At 33.8% G+C, this 25,119-nt stretch overlaps 1 protein-coding gene across 5 annotated transcripts in view; it reads left to right on the forward strand.

Annotated features, from left to right (window-relative positions):
- ATP11B (ATPase phospholipid transporting 11B (putative)) overlaps window positions 1–25,119 on the forward strand; it is a 130,650-nt gene that overhangs the window by 19,913 nt on the left and 85,618 nt on the right. For all 5 annotated transcript variants that reach the window (XM_047874416.1, XM_047874417.1, XM_047874418.1 and 2 more), the window contains exons 2-7: window positions 9,684–9,800; window positions 14,651–14,740; window positions 16,359–16,439; window positions 22,633–22,740; window positions 22,931–23,059; window positions 23,910–24,013. In XM_047874416.1, coding sequence (XP_047730372.1) covers window positions 9,684–9,800; window positions 14,651–14,740; window positions 16,359–16,439; window positions 22,633–22,740; window positions 22,931–23,059; window positions 23,910–24,013 — 629 coding nt within the window. The remainder of the gene's footprint in view (window positions 1–9,683; window positions 9,801–14,650; window positions 14,741–16,358; window positions 16,440–22,632; window positions 22,741–22,930; window positions 23,060–23,909; window positions 24,014–25,119) is intronic.

A 25,119-nucleotide genomic window follows, 5' to 3' on the forward strand; every position in this document is an offset into this window, starting at 1 on the left:
GCTATAAACACCGGGGTGCATGTGCCGCATTGAATCAGTAGTTTTGTATCCTTTGGGTAAATACCTCATAGTGCAATTGCTAGGTCATAGAGTAGTTACACTTTTTAACTTTTTGAGGAATGTCCATACTGTTTTCTAGAGTAGCTATACCAGTTGCATTCCTACCAACAGTGTAATAGCATTCCCCTTTTTCCACATTGTCACCAATATCTGTTGTTTCCTGTGTTGTTAATTTTAGCCATTCTGACAGGTGTGAGGTGGTATATCATTGTGGTTTTGATTTGTATTTCCCTGATGATGAGTCATGTTGAGCATCTTTTCATGTGTCTGTTGGCCATCTGGATGTCTTCTTTGGAAAAATGTCTATTCGTGTCTTCTGCCCATTTCTTAACTGGATTATTTATTTTGGGAGTGGTGAGTTTGAGAAGTTCTTTATAGTTTATGGATACTAACCCTTTATAAGATACATCACTTGCAAATATCATCTCCCATTCCAAAGATTGTCTTTTAGTTTTGTTGATTGTTTGCTGTACAGAAGCTTTTTATCCTGATCAAGTCCCAGGGTTCATTTTTGCTTTTGTTTCCCTTGCCTCTAATGACATGTCTAGAAAGAAGTTGCTATGGCCATTATCAAAGAGGTTGTTGCCTGTGTTCTCCTCTAGGATTTTGATGGTTTTCTGTTTCACATTTAGGTCTTGAATCCATTTGGAATTTTGTGTGTGTGTGTGTGTATGGTGTAAGAAAGTGGTCCAGTTTCATTCTTCTTCATGTTGCTGTCTAGTTTTCCCAACAGCATTTGTCTTGAAGGTCAAAATTACTCCTTTATCTGCGGGCTACAGAATGGATGTTGTGTTAGCAGACATGAAAATAACATTAATCTTGTTGTACATCTCCATCAGAGCTCTAGTTGCATTGTCAATAAGCAGCAGTATTTTATAAGAAAGCTTTTTGTCTGAACAGTAAAGTTTCAACAGTGGGCTTTAAAAAAATTCAATAAACCATTTTTGTAAACAGATGTGCCATCATCCAGGCCTTGTTTTATTTCTAGAGCACAGGCAGAGTAGATTTAGCATAATTCTTAAAGGACTTAGGATTTTTGGAATGGTAAATTAGCATATTGGCTTCAACTTAAAGTAGCTACAGCTGCATTAGCCCCCTACTAACAAGAGAGTCAGCCTGTCCTTTGAAACTTTGAAGCCAGGTATTGACTTCTCCTTTCTAGCTATGAAAGTCCTAGATGGCATTTTCTTCTAATACAAGACTGTTTAGTCTATATGGAAGATCTGTTGTTTAGTGTGGCCACCATGATTAATTATCCTAGCTCTGTCTTCTGGATAATTTGCTGCAGCTTCTACATCAGTACTTGCTGCTTCATCTTGAACACTTGTGTTATGGAGGTGGCTTTTTTTCCCCCTAAACCTCATGAACCAATCTGCTCTAGGTTCAGACTATTCTTTTGCAGCTTCCTTTCCTCTTAGTCTTCATGGATTAAAGAGGGTGAGGGCCTTGTTCTGGCTAAGGCTTTGGTTGAAGGGAATGTTATAACTGGTTTGATTTCTGTCTAAGCCATTCTAAAACTTTCTCCATGTAAGAAATAAGGCTGTTTTGTTTTCTTATCATTGGTGTGTTCACTGGAGCAACACTTTTAATTTCCTTCAAGAAAAAAGAAAAAAAAATTTTTTTTCATTCACAGCTTGAATAACTGGTACAAGAGGCCTAGCTTTTGGCCCATATCAGCTTTTGACATGCCTTCACTAAGCTTAATCATTTCTAGATTTGATTTAAAGTAAGAGACATGTGACCCTTTCTTTCACTTGAACACTTAGAGGTCCTTGTGGGGTTATTAATTTCAATATTGTTGTGTCTCAGGGAATAGGGAGGCCTAAGGAGAGAAAGAGATGGGGAATGAAGCAGTCAGAGCACACATAGCATTTATTGATGAACTTCGCCATCTTTAGGTAGAGTTCATGGTGCCCCGTAAAATTACACTAGTAACATCAAAGATCACTGATCACAGATCATTATAACAAATACAACAATAATGAAGATGTTTGAAATAGTGCAAGAATTACCAAAATGTGACACAGAAATGTGAAGTAAGCAAGTGCTGTTGGAAGAATGGTACCAACAGACTTGTTGACACAGGGTTGCCACAAACTCCATTTGTGAAGAACACAGTATCTACAAAATGCAATAAAATAGGTATGCCTGTATTGGTGACTCAAATTCAAGTGACATTTCCTTTGGTGATACAATTTCCTGAAACAGTGAACCAACTGTTTACAAAGTTCTGACAAATCAAACTATTATCTTCCTTCAGTATATGTGGTAGTTGCATTCTTGAAAAATTAATAAATCCATGCAAGGTATTTTTTAAATAGAGATTCATATTATTCTAAAGAGATTTTCTATCAGTGCAGATATCCGGCAGGGCATTTGAAAGTTGTCTCACGGGACATTCCTTTGTTGGCAGGACTCTATAATGCGCTGTAGAATGTCTGATATCTCTGCCCCACCCACCTATCCGTCCATCCACCTACTAATTGTCAGTAGACCCTCCCCCAATCATTGTGAAAATCAATACCAATACTTACTTCTGAAATGCTTCTTAGAAGTCAGTCTTCCTTTTCTTAGGCTCGTTCTCCAAGAGGAGTTTTGACTTTGAGTCATATAATCTTTTAGCGGTAATAGAGAGCTACTACATATAGTTCTTTGAGTAAGAATAAGAAGCACACTTAAACAGTCAATCAGAAAAAAATAGATGAGTAGAAAAATATATGGTCATTCAGAAACATTATTTCAGTAACAGTATTATTTTGGTTGATTTACTAAATGTTAATGCTTGGTATTACATTGTATCTATCTGATAACAGGGACAGCATATGCTTTCATTCTGTGTAAGAGCAAGAGTGTTACAGATTTTGAGCAATATTAAATTTTTTTGTAATTATGGCAAGTGAAAGGTAAATTATCTAGATTAAGGAAAGTGGGACTGGTAGGAAGTACAGGATTGTTGGGTTTCTTATTGTTGCTTCTGCTCTTGTTGTTTATTTGGTAGCAGTTTCTTGGTTCTGGCATTCCTGAAATCAGGTTTCTATATATAAAATTAATGAGGCAGTTGTGTATCTTTCTTCCACCCTACTTTTTTTTCCGACTTTTTGTGTCAGTTTTTGCCAGAGTAACTAAATAGGATTCACCCTCTGTCTCTGTCCTTTGACTTGAAGATGCTTTTTCATGCTATTATTTAGAATTTTGTGGTTGTGTCTTTGTTCTTGGTATTTTTAAATATTAAACCTTGTATATACTGTGTAAAAGATATGGTTTTTGATTGACTACATGTCTCTAGCCTTTCTCAGAGTTATAATCCATTGCTTCTGTTATTCTAATTAGGACTTACAAAACCATCTTCATTGCCATTGCTGTGTACGATTGTGAGGGGAGAAGGTAAAGGTTCAAAAGTATTTGAAAAACTGCGTAGAAATTTTTTACTTAGTTACCTCTAATTTGGATACCACAGTTAGAAGATTTACCAGTTTCACTTCTTGTCCAGCCAGTGTTCAACCTGATAGGCAGAACAACAGCAAAAAACAAACAAACAAACAAACAAATAAATAAATAATCAAATTTAGCGTTCTTTGTGATTTTTAAATTTGATCTAAACTAAAACAGCCTCACACATTTATTTTTTTATCATAAATGTCTCTGTTGCCATACATGGAAAACACCAGCGTGACAAACAAAAGAAATTAAATATTATGGTTGAATTGTGATCGAATAGGACTCTTCTAATCCAGAAAACCCATGGGAAATTTTCAAATGGCTAAAATTGATATTTTTAATTGTGGTAAAATATATGTAACATAAAATTTACCATTTTAACCATTTTTAAGTTTACTGTTCTGTGGCATTAAGTACATTCACATTGTTGTGCATATCACCACCGTCCATCTCCTGAACTTTTTCATCTTCCAAAACTGAAACTTTGTACCCATTAAACACAGACTCCCTGTTCCCCTGTTCACTAAACATCTGGCAAACTGAATTTGGCTATCTCTTACATAAAGAATCATACAGCATTTGTTCTTGGCATAATGTCTTCCGGGTATATCCATATTGTAGCATGTGTCAGAATTTCCTTTTTTAAGGCTGAGTAATAGCTCATTGTGTGTATATACCATATTTTGCTTATCCATTCATCTGTCGATGAACATTCGTGTTGCTTCCACCTTTTGGCTATTGTGAATAATACTCGTATTATTCAATATATCTGTGTACAAATATCTGTTCAAGTCTCTGCTTTTACATTTTTTGTATGTACCCAGAGGTGGAATTGATGGATCATATGATCATTGTGTTTACTTCTTTTGAAGAGTCTCCATAATATTTCCACAGAGGCTGTACCACTTTACATTTCCACTGGCAGTATACAAGGATTCCAATGTCTCCATATCCTTGCCAATACTAATTATTTTGTTTTGGTTTGTTTTGATAGTAGCCATCCCAGTGGGTGGCTAAGTGGTACCTCATGGTTTTGATTTGCATATCCCTAATAGAACTTGGTTTCTTTGACATCCAGAAATGAACCCCAACCAACTGTAAAGTTATAATAAATGGTTTTGATGAGAATAAGATAAATCTAAGAACAGCAGAATGAAAAGCTTCTTATTACCCTCTCTTTCATTAGTAACGATGGGTTTCACTCTACAGGATCACTTTTAAAGTTTTTCCTTTTTCTTTTAAATATCATTGAATTTAAACTCAATTTGGTAGAAGAGTTATTGTTAAAAATATTTAAAAACTAAACTTAGAACCTCAAAACTACAGAATTTATTGTACCCAGTAAATTATTTATTAATTTCAGTAATTATTCATTAAATAATTAGCACATACTATCTTTAAGGATCTTGTAGTCTGGGGACACCTGGGTGGCTCAGTTAATTAGCATCTGACTTTTGATTTTGGCTCAGGTCATGATCTCACTGGTTCCTGAGTTTAAGCCCCACATCGGGCTCCATGCTGACAGTGCAGAGCCTGCTTGGGATTCTCTCTCTCCCCCTCCCCTGCTTGCACAATCTTTCTCTCAAAATAAATAAACTTAAAAAAAAAAATCTTACAGTCTGGAAGGGGAGCTGGATATACAGATGAGTAATTACTAATCTGTGTAATAAAATCTATAATGAGAGTATATAAAAGGTTTGTTGGGCATAATAACAAATGCCTTCCTTTGTTTCTGGGGAAAAAGAAGTGTCAGGGAAAGCTCCATTGAGAAGGAACCTCTTAAGCTGAAACTTGAAGGATGAAGAGGCTTTTGCTGGAGGTAAATGTTGGCACAGAAAAATCAAGTTTGGGAAGTAATATAATCTATCAGAGATGAGCTTCCTGTAATAAAGCATTGACAAATGATTTAAGAATTTTGGAGTCAAAGGTCACTCTAAATTTTATATCCTGTAGTTAGTCAGTCCTAACCTACCCCTGCATTTAAGCCAACTTCCTGGAAGCCCAGATTGGTTTGATAGATGGAGAACAACCTTAAGTCCTAAAATGAAAATTATGTAACAGGAAACAAAAATGTTTAATTATTGTGTTTGTTTACATCACAAGTATTTTAAGTTATTCTCTATCACCTTCCTTTGTTAACAGTGTAAAATTATCTTGCCCTTACAGTACCTTCATATAGGTATATTTTATTTAAAGTCTATGTCCAGGAAATAATAATTCACAATTAAGTTTATAGATTTGGTAAAATACACTAAATCATTCTTCCCCAGAATCATCATATTTTTACTAGGCCATTTTCATGTGCCTGTGTACATTGGAGCATACAGCCAACAAAAATTACTTTCTGTCATATAAAGCATGTGATTAAAGCTTTTGTTCATTTATTTTAATAGCAGTGGTATTGCAGTGTTGACTCTGCAGCTTTTTGGGTTTTTTTGAGTTTGGATGGGTTTTTTGGTGTATGGTTTGTCTTGAAGCTTTTTCTTTATATTTTAGAGGGAATAGATCACATATAAGAATAAGAAGCACAGATTTACTTTGATCACTGTGAACTCTAAAGATGATATTTTCTTAGTTATTGTAAAGAAGTGTAACAGTTTTAATTATAGGACTACAGTTTTAGCCATTGTTAGCGTTTTATTTGTAATATTTGTAATTTTCCTAAAATCTTTGGGATTTTAAGATTACGGAGAGGCTGGTATATTTGGTATGAAAATGTAAAACGTAGTGATTCATTTCCAAGTACTGCTGTGTGCCAGAGACCAACTTCTAAAAATTATAAAGCTATTTAGTGGTTTGGTTTCCCTAGATCTCATCAGTTTTTGGTTACAAAAGGAATCTCTTTTAAAACCATTCCTATGTGTTGTCAGTTTGTTCCCAAGATGCCGTCATGAGATTTTTTCTACCTTACCTGCTTTTTCTTTTTTACCTATGAATTTAACGTATGCTCACAAATCCAGACTGAAAAGAGGTTTTGAATTTCATACTTTTATAGAATATGAGAGTTTTTTATTTTTAAATTATTTACAGTTGTGTGTTTCCAAAGCTTGTATCCTACTTTTTAGCAGGAATTAAAATAAAATTAGGGTGGCTAGAATAGTATTAATCTATCTAAATTCCTTTCCCTAGGGCAAGGTGAATCAGAGGAAAAAGGAGCAGGCTAGCATCAAGGGGTTGAAGGTGTGAATGGGTAGTTTGAGATGACAGCAGAAAATGTGATGTGTGCCAACCTTGGCATGTAGCCTTGACCAAGTGATTAGGAAGTTCAGACTCTATTTCTTTCTTAGTGCCATGAGTTGCTATTAATGCTCGCTAGAAAAGTGTGAAACTGTACTTGAACTTCACACTAACAGTATAGTTATACACTTAATTTTGGTCACATGTTTGTTTTGGCTCCTGTTAAAGAGTAGAGGTGTTATTGAAACACAAAGATTCTCTTGTGTTGTTTTTAAAATCTGCAATGTTGAGATGGAGAACTGATTACAAAAGCAAGACTTTAAATAAGTGGTTTTAAGCTTCTTTACATCATGAGAAACCGATGAAACCTATGCTCACTCTCATTGGAAAAATGCCCATGTTAAGTGAATCTGCATACAGTTTCAGAGATTCACAGACCTGAAGTCCATTTATGGATCCTGCCCTAAGTCACTTTCTTTATTTTTGGACAGTGTTATTCTTTTATTTAGTTGTGGCTGGCTTAATTTGTTGCAGAGAAGGCGATGCTAATGAACTGAAGTTAGAGGTTTGATTTCGATAAGGGACAGCTAGGTGTACTTATACTGCAGTCACAAATATAAAATTTAACTGTTTTTGTGGAAAAAATAACATCCACACATATATACATGCCATTGATTATAAAATGATTGAATGAGATCATGTGAATTAATTACAACTGAAAAAAACTCAAAATACGTAGGTGGATTTTGTAGCATCTTTGGGAATTAAGGAAAAACTCCTCAATCTCCTTTTGGAATTATCTAATGTTAAATTACTATATTTTGGAATATACTGATTTTGCACTTAAAATTCAGTTTAAAATTGGTTTTATTTTTGGAACATTTCAATATATCCCCTTGAAATAATTGTAGGAATCTAAGGAGTTTCAAACTTTAGTATGTGATTACTGGTACAGTCAGTAGAGATGAATGGAGAAGGATGTTTGCATCCTGGGAAGTCATGAATGAGATGTTGCAATAGTAACATATATAAATAACATACATATTGTAGGGGAGTCTTTGTTTTGCACTTTGTTTCTTAACTTTAGATGTACTTAGTAATAAATTCCAGTCTTGGTGGAATTTAGTAAAAAATAAAATTCTGTATCAGTGGTTCTTAGTCTCAATTGTCTTGACATCTTCCTAAAGATTTATATATTCTTTCAGACCCACAAATGTACTTTCTTTTTTCTTTAATTTATTCCAGAAGCTTACATACATGGTATGTAATTTACTGTTATTTTTACATGGTTTCAAAGTGGATGTGGAATAAATATGCTTCATGTAGTCTAATGTTTCAGTTACCAGTGTGTCCCTCTTATATAACTTTATGAACTTTATTGGCAAACTTCCTGTGAACCCCCTTTGAGAAATACAGGCATGGACTATAGCAGTAGCATGCAAACTCTTTATTCATTTATTTGTTGAGTTAGGGCATATTATGATTTGCTTGAGTAATTAACAAATCACATAATCCTACATGGGTTAGCATAGTACTTAACCTCAATACATATTTGTTGAATGAATAAATAGCACATATCTTTAAGGTGATTGCAGTATTCTAGATAGAGCAGTAAGTTCCAACTCTGATTATGAGGCCTGCCTTTACCCCCCTCCATAAGTTATTATAGGGAAAAATTGTGAAATGTTTAAAGGAAAATTTAGGAAGAAGATAAATATGCATGCCATATTTTATCCTTGAAGAAACTGATTTTGAAATCAGACACATAATGGCACATTCACATCCACAAAATGTGGTCATCACTATAAATAGCATAAGCAAATAAAATGAAACTTCATGGTTTTTTTACGGAGCATACAAATGCATTTAATTTTCACAGTCTTGTAGTAGCTGTTTCTAAGATCACAGAATAAAAATTTTTAAACCAAGAATGACAGCAGTTGAAATCTATACATAGCACTTTAATATTCTGATGTGCTAAACAAAATATATCTCTAGGTAATGTGGGAATTTCCACTATCTGTGTATGTATGTACTTAATGGAAATTTTACAAGGATGCCAAGCATCAAATGGCAGCCACATTACTTACTTAGTAGATTACTAAATTAGAGTCCTTAATGACTACAAGTAGATCATTGTAATTACAAATACCAGCTTTAGTTAACTTTTTCATAACTTAGTAGCAATAGTAAAGCCACAAACAAAGGTCTTGCTTTTGTTGGTTGCTTTCATCCTGTCATAGGATCACCAAGATCTGCCAAAAGAGTATTGAAGACTCACTTGCCACCTAGGAAAATAGTAAAATACTGTGGGAATAAAGTATCAGCATTCTTGTCCCAGTGAAAACTTTTACATTGGAGATCATTGATAAATGTACCTTGAGAAATGGTTTCCTAAATTTGAGGCCAGAATTACATCTCCACATTTCAGGGATTCAATTGATAATATGACTACCACAAAGAGATGATTATGTGGAGTGAATCTGGGCAGGACCCTACCCAGTGCATTGTGAGTCTCGTGAGATCAGAGTTCTTTGAAACCAAGTTGATCTGGGTGTGGAAGAAGTAAAATATAAACCTCTGTCATCAGATGTAGTAGGTGCTGATTAGGCTATAGGTACACAGAATTTCCACATCACTGAGTAGGAATCCATCTTAAGAGAAAGGCAAGGAACCCCTAGGAATGAAAGGGAAGGAAAGAAATACTGTCCTCAAATGCTTCTGTAGATCTTCTACATGATTTTCCCCCCTTACAGTAGCATTTCTAACAGTATGGATTATTTTTCATTACCAGAGGTATTACCTAAGTGTTTATTTGAAGATAATATGTTAGTTTACCTGGGAAAGAAAAATATATATGCCTTAACTCTGCTAGTAATTAGATTGAGCCTATATGCAGTTCAAGGCCAGTAATAATATGTGCAGTCTGGTCAGTTAAATAAAACCAGCAATAAAGAATCATAACAACTAACCTTCTTAGTCATTATTTTTCTTTTGCTTGGTCTTAGGGTTTTGACCCACCACATCAAAGTGACACAAGAACTATTTACATAGCCAACAGGTTTCCTCAGAATGGCCTTTACACACCTCTGAAATTTATAGATAACCGGATCATTTCATCTAAGGTAAGGATTAACACTTATTAAAACTATAGATATGTTCCATTTTGTTTTGAAAAGTAATTTATTTATTCCAGTATACATTTATATCCTTAAAAATTCAAGGAAATGGTGTTTGGTAAATATATCTTACCCAAAATTGTGAACTGCAAAATGAAAGGAGTTGCCAGTTTGCTAATACCAGGTAACTAACATGCCAAAAATTATCCCTAGTTGCAATTAAACTGAGGAACTAAATATTTATATGGTGTGCCAGGTACTATGTTAGGTACATCTCATATCATTTAATTCATACAGCAACTCTGAGATCGCTTTTACAAAGTGTTATACTCATTTTATATTTGTGTCTTTAATTAAAGTGTTGGGAAATAATTTACCCAGGGTTGCACACTAAATGACAAGATTGGAGTTTGAACTCAGTTCTGTGTGACTTTAAAGCCTGACTTCCTCTAATTTTATCACTCTTCTGTAAACAAGAAATTTACATATATAGTACCAAGGTACTGCTTCACTCACGTATTCTTCCTTGTTTCATTTTTTTCTATAACATTTTTAAGATGTCTTTGTTTATTTTGAAACTGAAGATTACAGGTTAATGCTGTCCCAGTAAACTTTTCTCATGATGAAGGAAACGTTTTCTGTACTACTATGATAACCAGTAGCTGTTTAGGGCTAGTTAGGCCTTATAATATGGCTAATGCCACTGAAAAACATAATTTTTAATTAAATCTTAATTTATTTTTGATTAAGTGTCAGGAGCCATATGCAGCTACTGGTTACCTATTGGAAAGTGCAGTTAGGATGTGAATCAGACTAAGAGTAAAGTTTTCCTTAGATCATTGCTATTGTTTGATAGACCACTTTAAGAAGCGTCTTTGTACTGCTCCTTCTCTGCCTTCCAGAGTAACTAATTGTATCTCTGTCATCCTGATCTCCTCTTTCCCAAGAGTATTGTCTTAGGTCAGTGGTTTCTTTGTTCTGCCCCTTTTCTCATCCTTCACATTATTTACAGATGCAACATACCCATTAGTGAGATCTGTCATTTTGGACAGTGGTTCTAAAGCAGGGGGCAGGAAGGGAAAATGTTAGAATCTAGGGTAATAGAAGAGCTTTAGATTAATGACACAGTTCTTAGTAAATCATGCAAGAAATAAAAGTCCTTGAAAATTTTAAGTTTTTTTTTACCTTTGTGTATAATTTATATATAGTAAAATTTCACCAATTTTAAGTGTGCAATTTGATGAGTTTTGACAAATGTATAGCATCATGGGACCACCACAACCAAGATAAAGAGTATATCCAGAAGTAAAAAGTTAGCAGCCAGTCCCCCTCCTCCTCATCTCTAGCACTAGCAACCACTGATCTGTTTTCTATAACTATAGTTTCACCTTTTCTAGAATATCACATAAATATAGTCATGTAGTATGAGTCTTCTCTGTCTGACTTCATTTCATGTAACAGTAATCTTGAGATTGATCTTTGTTGTTGCATATATCAGTAGTTCACTCCTTTTTGGTGTAGAGTTTAGCTATCATCCTGGGTTTGGATAGTTTACATTCTGAATTTGGGTCATTTTCCTTGCCTGGTTCTTTCACTACCAGTATTTTCTTCCCCTTAAATTTCCATCTAGTTTTCCAGCCCTGAATTCAAATCTGTCATATTTTGTGATAAGGGTATAATTTTTCTCCCTACTGTTTGCTGCCATAGCTGTGAGAGTTGGATAGTGTCTCCAGGTTAAGAAGCCATAGTTTACAATTCATATTCATATTCCTTTCATTTGCACTTTTTAAAAATTAAACTCTCTTCTAGTTTCTATCTAAATTTTGGATACTTTCCAGGATCCATTTTATAATCTAGTTTTTGTAATCTCATCTGCTGTGAGTAACAGGACCACTTTAGTCCTCTGCCAGTATTGAAAGCTGAGTGTCCTGGAAAATTTGAGAGATTAAATATCTTTATATGATCGTATTCACATGCAGCAGTATTACGGTTCATGTTTTTGACCATAGTTTTAAAAATATAGATATTTAAATAAACATTGCTTTTTTAAAAGCATATAAGGACTGTCTCTCTCATTATTCCCTTATTTATTCTACTAGTAATTTCTCACATCCCTTGCAAACCAGATTACCTGCTATCCCATAAACCCATGTTGAACTTCCCTACTACTGTGCCTTTGCTGTGATTTCATGTGATTAACCACTTCTTTTTAGATATAGATTATATTTTTTGCAGAGGTTATAAATTTCATGTTTTTATGGAAATAGAAAATTCATTTCCAATCTGAACCCACAGATTCAGGAATGTGGGTATTTATATACAATGTCCATTTTTTTCTTGACCATAAATAAGGCTTTTAAAAAAATCCCTTTGTACTACCTTTCTGCTCCCTTTTTATTCCCTTAAACTCTTCTGGACTGTATTATTTTCTGTCTCACAAAGTCATGATGAACTTTGCTCTTCTCTGCCTGTGTTCATGCTGTCCTTTTTTCCTGAAATGGTCTCCCTCTCTTTGCCCCCTATTTTCAGCCTGTTGAATGTTGCCCTATTAAAGCGCATGTTGAATATGATCTTCCTCATTAAATTTTTCTCTCACTGACTGCTTTTCATTTTAATTCTTTGTATATTCCTTCATTTACTTTACCTTTCAATATAGCTATTGATATTTATTCTGAATTTCTTCTAATATGAAAGCTTCTTTGTTCCTCTTACAGCACAAGAGTCTTATACATTGTAGGTGCATGATACGTCTTTGTTTAATTTACCATAGTAACTACCTTATTTAAACTTTACAAAAGATGTAGTTTCATAATTATGTTTTGGTTTTCTTACTAATATCGGAACTTGAAGAAAAAAGATCAGTTGTATAGTCATATACATAGCTAAAAAAGAAGTTATACTTCTAATTTAATTTTATTGACCATTTTTACATAATAATAAAATAACTTTAAAGCATAATTATTATTTTTCTTAAAATATTTTTATATTATTTAACATTTATCCTATAGTTTCTCTTCTACATATGATAGGATAAGCACAGACTATAGACTTGTTCAGTCTGTTAATGTATTTTGTATTTTAGAAAACCTGGAAAAAACAATTCCTAATATTTGTAAGCTGGTTTTCATAAGAAATGTTTATTTATTCTGAGTTTTTCCATGTATTATTGAACTAGCCAAAGAAAATATCCTGAAACCAGTTACCTTATTGCCAATTTATGTAATTGTTCTTTTCAAGATTTTGGAAGACAAAAGTGCATTCTGTTATGATTTTAAAAGATTGATGTGAAGTTAGGACATTGCCAACTTGATTCTTAAAAAGTTTTACGCATTTGATTTGGTAACTAAGGGACTCCAGTTAAGATCACCTGAGGATGGTATGGCCCAAAGTTACCATCTCAGAGATACACATTGAGCAGTGACTGGAAAGCATCTACCTCTCTTCTCTCCAGAGCCCTGAACATAGTCCCCAGTCCCAGATTCTGGAGCCACTAGTGCTACCACTACCACAAGAAAATGTGTTTCAGGTATCAGATTAGAACTGAAATTATAATTTGACCTAAAAGAAATGTTGTTAGGTATTGTACTATTTATATATCCTTGGGTCATAGAGACTGTTGTGGGCTTTCCTGGGAACTTAACCCTAATTGTTTATGTGGGGAAGGACATTTCAGATCTCAGCTGATTAAGAAGTGAATTTTTGAAGTAAGAAAATTCAGAAATTAGAACCATCTTACATTGCACCAGAGAAAATTAAGTAAACTGCCTCTTTAGAAATTTTGAATAGGATCAGTAACCAATAAGGCTTCATTTGCCTGACATCCAAATAATCATCTGAAAAAAATTCATTTCTACCGTATGTATGTATTTCTTTATTTATTCATCTGTTCTTCTAAAGTTTTGATCTCCACCTATGTGCTGAGTAGTAGTGGTAAGTGCTGGAGATTGAGCAGTAAATAAAACAATGTCCCTAGCCTCAGGGATCTTACATTCTACTGAGAGAGTATATAGGGTGAAGTAACAGTGCTATAATGTTTGGCATATTATTACCCTTATAATATAGCATTATAAGCTTATATGCTGATTAATAATATAATAGACACATGGCAATTAGTATGAGCCAGTTTCTGTCCTAAGTGCATCATAAATATATTAGCTTATTTAAGCCTTATAACAACCCTATAAAATAGGGTTATTATTGTCTTCATTTTATAGAGGCACAAAGTAGGGTGCAGAGAGATTAGTCCAAGGTCATTTAGTGACAGTCTTACTTTAAAAATTGACATTGTGACAGATTTTCGTGTCCTTTATGAGATTGTCTTGGTGGTTATACCACCACTTATGTAAAGTGTTTTTTAATCTTTTTCACATTCTTGGTTATTTTTCCATATTTTGTACTTAACAAAGAATAATAAAATAGTTATACCATTTCCTTTGCTTCTGATACTGAGCTAAATAAAATGGAAAATAAATTGTATCTGGAATCAGCATTTTTATCAGCCCTTGTTTATTTTTACACTTAGTTTTGTGTAACCAAAGACCAAAATAAATTATTAAATGTTGTTTTAGATTTGCCTTCTCCAACTTCTAAAAAATCAAGAATTTAATAGCAAAATTGGTAGATTCCAATTTATCTCATCTTTTTAAATTACACTAAAATTGCCAATAAATAGTATAAGAAAAAAAAGAATAGAATAAAAGTTCTGAAACTCTTAAAAACGAGATAGTTTTTATAGCATCAAGAGTTACATAAATTTGTCTAAGGACTTCATAAATCTTATTTTGCTTTCCTTATTATATTGATATCGTATATATTATTTTAAATGTTAATTTATCCTTCTCTCTCTGTTTTTTTAGTATACTGTGTGGAATTTTGTTCCAAAAAATTTATTTGAACAATTCAGAAGAGTGGCAAACTTTTATTTTCTTATTATATTTTTGGTTCAGGTAAGCTTTATCACTCAATGGATTAAGTTTATATAATGACCTCTATCTTTAGGGAAAAGTTATATTGCATTCTAAATCATTTGACTATAGGATCAGTTTTTTCCTGCATAGCTTCCCCATTGTAATCAGTGAATGTAGTTATTTAAACCACATGCATATTTCTAAAAAATAGCTTGTGAATTTTAAGATTAATTTTATATTGTTTCATTACTGATGTGCTATGGTGCTGATAATTATAATCAAAGCCAATTTTACATTTCACTTGCTCTGCATCAGAACATAAATATTTTGACTTATATAGCACATGTTTTTGTCACATTTCTGCCTACGGAATGATCTTTGTCCAAGTAAATCTTTCTTTGACTTTTCCTTTGTTTTGAATTTAAATTTTACTTTTATTTAAAAATTTTTTCTAATTTTAAGAATCCCCATGAATATAGATTTTTATTATGGGAACCATTTTCTTAAGTCTATTCATGATAAACTCTTTGATAGTTTCTTAATTTTCACATTGTGCTTTTTTTTCTCTAATATCAAAGTATCAAGAGAATAGCTTATAAAATTTGAGTATAAGTCAAGATTTAAAAATAGTGATTGCCATTTTCTTTTAAAGGGGTTATTTTCTTCTGATAATACACGAGCAGTATCTTTCAGTGTGGCATTGGGTTTTTGTATAAACTCTGAACTTTACTCTCATAGAACCTGGAATTCCAGTGGAAAAAAAAAAACTTGTTAAGTAGTCACTTTAAAGCTTGAAGAAACACTTATATTTTAAAGAAATTGCTTTCTTTCCTGAACAGAGAAGAAACTTCTGAGTTTTTATCAGTAGAACATCAGCTTGGTTTTCTTGGAAAAGTGAGAAATTTATACTAACCATGTCCACATCACATGCATTTGTGAAATTACTAGCTAAGGTCAGGAATTCAGCTGGTCTGTGGAATAAAACAAATTTAATTGGCCTATCCAGGGTAAAGGAACATTAATAAACCATTGGGGCCATGTTTTAACTAACCAAACATAATTACTGCAAAAATTACTTCCCCAATTTGTTGAAACCTCAGTTGTATGATTTAGATCATAATTACAGCATCGTTTTCTAAGCTGTACCCCTCTGGCTCTGTAGATGTAACAAAATCCCTGTAGAAAAAAAAAAATCCTTTTCCTAGCCCTATTCCTTATTCTCTTTTCTTAAGTGATGAAATTATTCCGAATTCTAGGGTTAAAATTGCTGACAGACTTTTCAGCATTTACCAGGATGGGCAAAGAAATGTAAAATGAGATTCTGAGCAGCTGTAGGTCTGCTTCTAACAAATACTGAGGAGGGAGACCTTATGTACGCTGTGTTAAAAAGGTGAAGTGACTGAGTTCACTCTAGCAATATTTGTGGATATGCAATAGATTTAGATATTCTACTCACTTCATATAATGGCCAACAAAATGAACTTGGTGAAACTGTGAACTAAACTACATGCATGATTATTTTTTACTCTGGACAATCATATACACTTTATATAGTGTTCTCAGAATTCCCAATAAATACGAGATTTTAGATGTTAATAGTGTGACGTGTACAATATAAAAATATAATACTCGGTTCTTTTTGTTGCTGTAAATCTAGCTTATGATTGATACACCTACCAGTCCAATTACCAGTGGACTTCCATTATTCTTTGTGATAACAGTAACCGCCATAAAGCAGGTATGAAAATACTTTCTATTGTTTTCTCCCCAGGTCATTTAGAAGTTGCTAAATATTTACACTTCACACTAACATTTATTGTTGTGAAAGTAATTTCCATAAGAAATCAGCAAATTTGTTTGATACTGCATATGGTAAAATTAAACTGAGTTAAGTCACTCTATTATATTTCAGGTACCTAGGGACTCACAGAATATAGTTAAAATATGTTATTCTCTTGACACTCCTAGGAAGCATCCAAAAACAAGCATTTTAGATCTACAAACTAATTTATATATGAAGTACATTATTATGATCATCTTTGTAGGTTTTACAATATTTAAAGGAAATATAATTCAAAAGGGATATATTTATAGGGAGTGGAACACATACTTCTGACATTACCATTTTGAATAAGAATTGTATGGTCTTTTCTTACTTTCTACAACTTTCTCTGGTGATGTTGATTTTTATATAAAGTAATACCATAGGGGAAATAGCTTCAACCAAATCTTGAATTGATATTAAAATGTAGGTATAGAAAAGTAAGATTATTACTAGATACACATGCTGAGTAAGAAATAAAAGAAATTCATAGAAATGTCATGTCTGTATAGCTATCACTTCTCAAAAAATCTTGCCAGGGGCCCAGTTAAATAGATGATTCCTTCTACCTGAAAGAGAGTTAATTGAATTTTCTTGTGTAAATATGATAAATTTCCACTTTATAAGATTTAGGGATAAGATTCAAATTGACATGGAAATAAAATTGACAAACATTCTGTAATTCTGAGATGTAGTATATTATTTATTACAGAGAAGGATAAGAGGAAACTATAGTAGTTAGGTTATATATCTAGGGTATCAGAATATCATGGTGCTACTTTCACTAAGTGTGAGTTCCTTTCACTGTTCTATTGGAGGCTAGAATTTGTGCAACTCATTAAGCATCCAAATCACTTCATACAGTTACATATTTACTTGGTTTTGTAGATGCCATTTATTTCATCAAAGTAACATGTATTTGTCCCTAGGACATCTTTTCTCTATATATTTTCCTTTTAGGTGATTTCTTTGGGTCTAGTGGTTTATAGTACCATTTATATGTTGATGGTTCTCAAATTGATATGTATCCTGAAACTATTCCCTGAAGTCCAGCTACACATATACAAATGCTCATGCAACATTTCCACTTGGATATCTTAGGCTTTTCGTGACCACCATGTCACTCTCTCATTTTCTGGTCTGGTTTTTTTTCTTCATATCATTTGTTGCTACCTGTTGTTCTGTTGAATAAATATTTATTACTTTATCTGTTGGCCCTCATTTGAATGTTTAGTTCTGTGAGTGCATAGACTTTGTTTTATATACCAGATTATTTCCAAAGACCAGAACAAAGTCATGTACATATTAGACCTTCAAAAAGCATTTGTTTGATACATGAATAAATGAATGAATAAACCTATTGAATTTTTTTTAATGTTTATTTTGAGAGAGAGAGAGAGAGAGAGAGCACGCATGTGTACACACGCAAGCTGGTGGAGGGACAGAGAGAGAATCCTAAGCAGGCTCCATGCTAACAGCATGAAGCCTGACACGAGGCTCAATCTCTTGAGCCAAAATCAAGAGTCAGATGCCTAACAGACTGAGACATCCAGACTCCCCCCCCCAACCCATTGAACATTTTTTAAAGCAGTGTAAAATGTTGTGATACTTATTGCCCTGATTTTCCAGTATATTTGACCAAATAGAGACTGGGTTTAATTGAAATGTGATACCACTAACTGAGTTGAGAATGCTGGTGAATTTATATCTGCAAATTAAGAGAGTTTACTATAATAATAACAATTGACAACCAGCCTTCTTCCAAAAATGAGTTAACTAAAAACACATGAAATCTAAAGATAGAAAGTAGGAAGACTACCTCAAACCTGTGAGTATGGTTATTGCAGTTAAGTTCTTGACACATCTTGACAACTAAGGCAAAAGAGGAAATATGAAAGGTCATAATTTTCAAAGAGAAAATTTGATCTGTAAAGATTTTCTCCATTTTTCAGAAACGATTTCAGAACTCAAGAGTTTTTTCTGTTCCTAAGTTTTGTTCATTTAAGAAACACACTCATACCAGAGTGTATCATTCAGGTTTATATATCCATCACTATAGATTAGTAGAACAAATTTTGGAAAAATTATAAAAGTGAAAGTTACTATGTTCTTACCTTCCTTACTTCTCCCCCTTTTAGTCTGCGTTTGTCCTTTTATCAAAATAGGAAAAGCTTTATTATCAGTTATTTACACTTTAATATGAATTAAATTGTTACTTTGTTTTTTTAACTTCTTCCAAACATACTTACATATTAAGTCTTTTCTCTAGTTGTATAATGCAAGATATAGTGCTATGGTAGGTGTCATAGTCTTTGCCCTCTATCAACTTAAAATCTATGAAGTAGGGAAGGTAGGACCAAACACAATAACAATTACAGTTTAATAAGGTACTAGTAAGAGCTAATGAGCAGTAGGTGTTCAGAGAAAGGATGGAACCCTTCATTTAGATAATCAAGGAAGGTTTTGTGGAATAAATAATAGAAATGAGACTTGGAATATTAGTAAAATAACAGTTGGTGAAGGAGGTGAAATAGAAACAAACAATTTAAACAAAGGCCCAAATGGAAGAAAAGCCAAGACCTATTTTGGGGAATGACATGTCTGAATAAATGTTTGACCCTGTAGAGGAAAGTATTAAAAGATAATACTGGAAATGTAGGCTGGAAGATTCTTTCCTGTAAGCATTGAGAGTTATTGAGGGGGTTTTGAACAAGGTAGTGAATTAAAATGATGTTTTGGAAACAATCTGGCTGTAATATGTGGGATGAATTAGAATTTGTGAACTTGTGTTTTAAAAGATAATGTTTTTATCATTGTTGCTCAGCTATTAATGTCATCTGACTGTAAAAGGAATTTTGCTTTTTGACAGTTTCAGAAAAGATATTTTGACCCTCAGTTAAATTTCCCTGTAATTGACATACCACATCTTAACTGGGGTCAGTGTAATTTGAGTAGCTTAAAAATGCTTATCCAAAAGGTTTCTTCCTGGGAAAAAAAATAGACCTTCAAAGCAATCTTTAATATTTGCTTTATGTTTTATACTGTTATAATATTTTTAGATAATAGATGTGTATATATTTTTAAAAAATGGAAACAGTACAAAATAGCATATAGTAAAAGCCTCTTATATTCCTAGTTTTCCTCCCTTGATGTATTTGTACATTAGTCCCAATATCCATGCAGAGTGTTCACATATGCATTTTTTTTAAACAAATAGTAGCATAGAACACAACACATTCTATATCTTATTTTGATCACTTAATCCTATCTCTTGGATATCATTCCATTATCTGTACTTATGCTACACCGTTGAGTTCTTAAATTTTCTCCGAAATAGCACAAGAAGTCTTTTCCACTTAAAAAAAAAAATTACCACTCCTGACACAAAAAATGGACACTCAGATCAATGGAGCAGAATAGAGAACCCAGAAATGGACCCACAAATGTATGGCCAACTAATTTTTAACAAAGCAGGAAACAATATCCAATGGAATAAAGACAGTCTCTTCAGCAAGTGGTGCTGGGAAAACTGGACAACAACATGCAGAAAAATGAACCTGGACCACTTCCTTTTACCATACACAAAAATTAACTCAAAATGGAAAGAAGACCTAAATGTAAGACAGGAAGCCATCAAAGTCCTTGAGGAGAAAGCAGGCAAAAACCTCTTTGATCTTGGCCGCAGCAACTTCTTACTCAACATGTCTCCAGAGGCAAGGGAAACAAAAGCAAAAATGAACTATTGGGACCTCATCAAAATAAAAAGCTTCTGCACAGCGAAGGAAACAATCAGCAAAACTAAAAGGCAACCAACGGAATGGGAGAAGACATTTGCAAAATGACCTATCAGATAAAGGGTTAGTATCCAAAATCTATAAAGAACTTATCAGACTCAACACCCAAAAAACAAATAACCAATGAAGAAATGGGCAAAAGACCTAAATAGATACTTCTCCAAAGAAGACATCCAGATGGCCAACGAACACATGAAAACATGCTCCACATCAGTCGTCACCAGGGAAATACAAATCAAAACCACAATGAGATACCACCTCACACCTGTCAGAATGGTTAACATTAACAACTCAGGCAACAACAGATGTTGGTGAGGATGCGAAGAAAGAGGATATCTTTGGCACTGCTGGTGGGAATACAAACTGGTGCAGCCACTCTGGAAAACAGTATGGAGGTTCCTTAAAAAATTAAAATTAGAACTACCCTACAACCCAGCAATTGCACTACTAGGTATTTATCCAAGGGATACAGGTATGCTGTTTTGAAGGGGCATACACCCCCAATGTTTATAGCAGCACTATCAACAATAGCCAGAGTATGGAGAGAGCCCAAATGTCCATCGATGGATGAATAGATAAAGAAGATGTGTGTGTGTGTGTGTGTGTGTGTGTGTGTGTGTATACACATATATGTATATATGAATTATACACACACACACACAATGGAGTATTACTTGGCAATCTAAAAGAGTGAAATCTTGCCATTTGCAACTACGTGGATGGAACTAGAGGGCATTATGCTAAGTGAAATTAGAGAAAGACAAATATCATATGACTTCACTCATATGAGGACTTTAAGACACAGATCAGATGACCCAACGGAAGGGAAGCAATAATAATATAAAAACAGGGAGGGGGACAAAACATTAGAGACTCTTAAATATGGAGAACAAACAGAGGGTTCCTGGAGGGGCTGTGGGAGAGGGGATGGGCTAAATGGGTAAGGGGCATTAAGGAATCTACTCCTGAAATCAGTTGCACTATTTGCTAAGTAACTTGGATATAAATTTAAAAAATAAAGTAAAAAAAAAATTACCACTCCTTAAATATTTAATCAAAGGATTCTTTCTGAAATGCTTATGTCTGTGTCCCTTTTTAATGATGATGCATGTAGCCTACCATATTTTTTTTTGAGAGAGAGCAAGCACATGAGCATGCACATGTTTCTGTGGGAGAGGGGAGAGAGGGAGAGAGAGAGAGTCTTAATCAGGCTCCAAACCCAGCACAAAGCCCACAGGGCTCAATCTCACAACAGTGAGATCACAACCAGAGTAAAAATCAAGAGTTGGACGCTCTACCAACTGAGCCACCCAGGTACCCCTAGCCTACCATATTTTTTTTGAAATACATATTATAATTCTGTTGGCTTGTTGGTTAAGAAGGTGAAAGAACTCAACCTCAGTTTCAAAATCTATTCATTTTTTTTTTTGCTGTTGTATATAATCTCTGTGAATTTATATTTTATGATTTAAAAATATCATTTTTAGGGATGCCTGGGTGGCTCAGTTAAGTGACTCTTGATTTCGGCTCAGGTCATTATCTCATGGTTTATGGGTTTGAGCCCCATGTTGGGCTCCATGCTGACATCGCAGAACATGCCTGGGATTCTCTCTCTTGCTCTCTCTCCCTGCCCTTTCCCCACTTACACCCACACTTTCTTTCCCCAAATAAATAAATAAATAAATTTTAAAATATTTTTACATAGAAGCCATGGAACCTCTAAACTGAATAGGTGTTAGGAAAAGGTAAGAATCAAGAATTACTCCTCAGATTTCTTCTAAGAGCAACTTGGTAGATGGTGATGCCATTTATCAAGATTGGAAACATTGGAAATGCAACAGATTTGGGGGATAACATCATCAATTTAGTTTCGAAATGCTTATTATGACACCAAAATGGAGATACTAAGAATGTACATATTCAAGTTTAGAGTCCAGAAAATAGATATAGGCTAGAGAGACAAATTTCAGGATTTTTTGGAAGACACAGAGATAGAAGAAATCTTGTAGTAGAAAGAGAAGGGTGAAAAAGGGATCCATAAAGGTGACATAGAAGGAGCCTCCTGTAAGGAAATTGAGGAGTAACTAGAGAGGTACTATGAAAACCAGGAATATGTGTAATGACACCAAGGAAAAAGAATGTTTCTAGTAAGAATGAATGTCAAATACCTATGAGTATATGCATCAGATTAGCCTAATATAATTCTGGTGAATAAAATGTTTTGGATAAGTTTTTATGTTTTGTTTTCTCATTTGATAAAAGTATCTTCTAATTATATTAAAAAGGGTATTTTTTTGTTCTTTAATATTTAATAGGGATATGAAGATTGGTTACGACATAACTCAGATAATGAAGTAAATGGAGCTCCTGTTTATGTTGTTCGAAGTGGTGGCCTTGTAAAAACTAGATCAAAAAACATTCGGGTATGCCTTTAGTAAATAATAGAAATCAATTATATATATTGGTATCACACATTCTAATCTATTATATTTTAGTTAAAAGCTTGCTTTCCTGTATTAAAATATTGATAGGCCATCTGTTTAGAAATCAGTAAAAATAAGTCTTTGCCTTTTAAAATCTATATATTCACTTTTCCCCCATAATTCCTTATAGGTGGGTGATATTGTTCGAATAGCCAAAGATGAAATTTTCCCTGCAGATTTGGTGCTTCTGTCCTCAGATCGGCTTGATGGTTCTTGTCACGTTACAACTGCTAGTTTGGATGGAGAAACTAACCTGAAGGTTTGTACATGCATATGTTTGAGTGTTGCCCTGGGTGAACAGAATGTTTTTGGGTTATAGTGATATTTTCCTTTGTTTAACCTGCTAAGGGAAAAATTTTTTAAATCACTGAAACTTTAAAAATGGTAACTTTTTAAAAAAGAAGTAATAGTATGTATTTATTTCAAGGGTAACCTCATTTGGTTTTAGGCAAGTTAAAGAAAAGTGGAAAGTGTTTTTAGGAAAAATGTAATCCTTTAATATTCTGGTACTTTTTTTAGCTAAGGGATGTGCTCACTTCGGCAGCACATATACTAAAATTAGATAAGGAACACATTTCAATTTTTCTGTTTTCGGAGTATAAAAGTGAAAATTCACATTTTTCCTATTAAATTGCTTCATAATAAACTTTGAGTGATAATGACTTAACACATTTAATTTTTTTTTAATTTTTTTAAAATGTTTATTCATTTTTAAGAGAAAGAGAGCGTGAGCAGGGGAGGGGCAGAGAAGGAAGGGGACAGAGGATCCAAAGCAGGCTCTGTCTGTGCCAACAGTAGAGATCCCAACGCAGGGCTCAAACCCATGAACCATGAGATCATGGCCCAAGCTGCAGTTGTATGCTTAACCAGCTGAGCCACCCAGGCACCCCCACATTTAATTTTTTTATATCCAAATGGCTTCTCTAGATAGGTAACCTCAGTAGCTCCTTTTGCTACTTACTATTTTACAATCTTCTTTCTCCTAAGTGATCTCAAGTACAGTATGCTACAATTTCATCTGAAAAGAGATTTGACATAGATGATATCTAAGTTCCCATTTGGATCCTGAAACTGCAATGTAATCCTTTTTGGTTTTTTTATTTTCCCAGACACACGTGGCAGTTCCAGAAACAGCAGTATTACAAACAGTTGCCAGTTTGGACACTCTTGTAGCTGTGATAGAATGTCAGCAACCAGAAGCAGACTTGTACAGGTATGGCATAGTACTGGATTATTCCCTAAGAAAAGACAGAGCTGCAAAAGTAGAATTATTGGATTAAAGCCCTAATAGGATTTGGCCTTTCAGACATTACAAAAGCATTGGACTAATTTTTATTGTCATGAGCAAAGTAGACATTTATGACTGGACCACTGTTATACCATACACAAAAATAAACTCAAAATGGATTAAAGACCTAACTGTGAGACTTGAAGCCATAAAACTCCTAAAAGAATACTCAAGCAGTAATCTCTTGGACATACTCTCTATCAACATATTTATGGATATGTCACCTCAGCCAAGGGAAATAAAAAGGCAAGGATAAACTATTGGGACTACACCAAAATAAAGAGCTTTTGCACAACAAAGGAAGCCATCAACAAAACAAAAAGGCAATCTAATGAATGGGAGAAGATATTTGCAAATAATATATACAGTAAGCAGTTGTGTATATATATGCACAATATATCCAAATATATAAAGAACTTAAAAAATGGGCAGAGGACCTGAATAGACCTTTTTCCAGAGAAGACCTATAGATGGTCAACAGGCACATGAAAAAAATGTTCAGCATCACTGATTATTAGGGAAATGCAAACCAAAACCATAATGAGGTATCACCTCACACCAGGCAGAATGGCTAGTATCAAAAAGGCAAGAAGTAACAAATGTTGGGAAGGATATAAAGAGAAGAGAACCCCCTCATGTACTGTTGGTAGGAATGTATATTGGTACAACCACTGTGGAAAGACAGTATAGAAATTCCTCAGAAAGTTAAAAATATAAATACTGTATGATCCAGTAATTCCACTCCTGGGTATTTAAAGAAAATGAAAACACTAATTTGGAAAAATGTATGCACCCCTGTGTTTATGGCAGCATTATTTACAGTGGCCAAGACATGGAAGCAACCCAAGTATCTGTTGATAGATCAATGAATAAATAAGATGTAGTGTGTATACACACACACACACACACACACGGGAATATTACTCAGCTATCAGAAAGATTGAAATCTTGCCATTTGCAATGACATGAATGGAACTAGATTGTATTATGCTAAGCAAAATAAGTCAGTCAGAGAAAGACAAATACCATAT

The sequence above is a fragment of the Prionailurus viverrinus genome, chromosome C2 (assembly GCF_022837055.1).
Source record: "Prionailurus viverrinus isolate Anna chromosome C2, UM_Priviv_1.0, whole genome shotgun sequence".
NCBI lineage: Eukaryota > Metazoa > Chordata > Mammalia > Carnivora > Felidae > Prionailurus > Prionailurus viverrinus.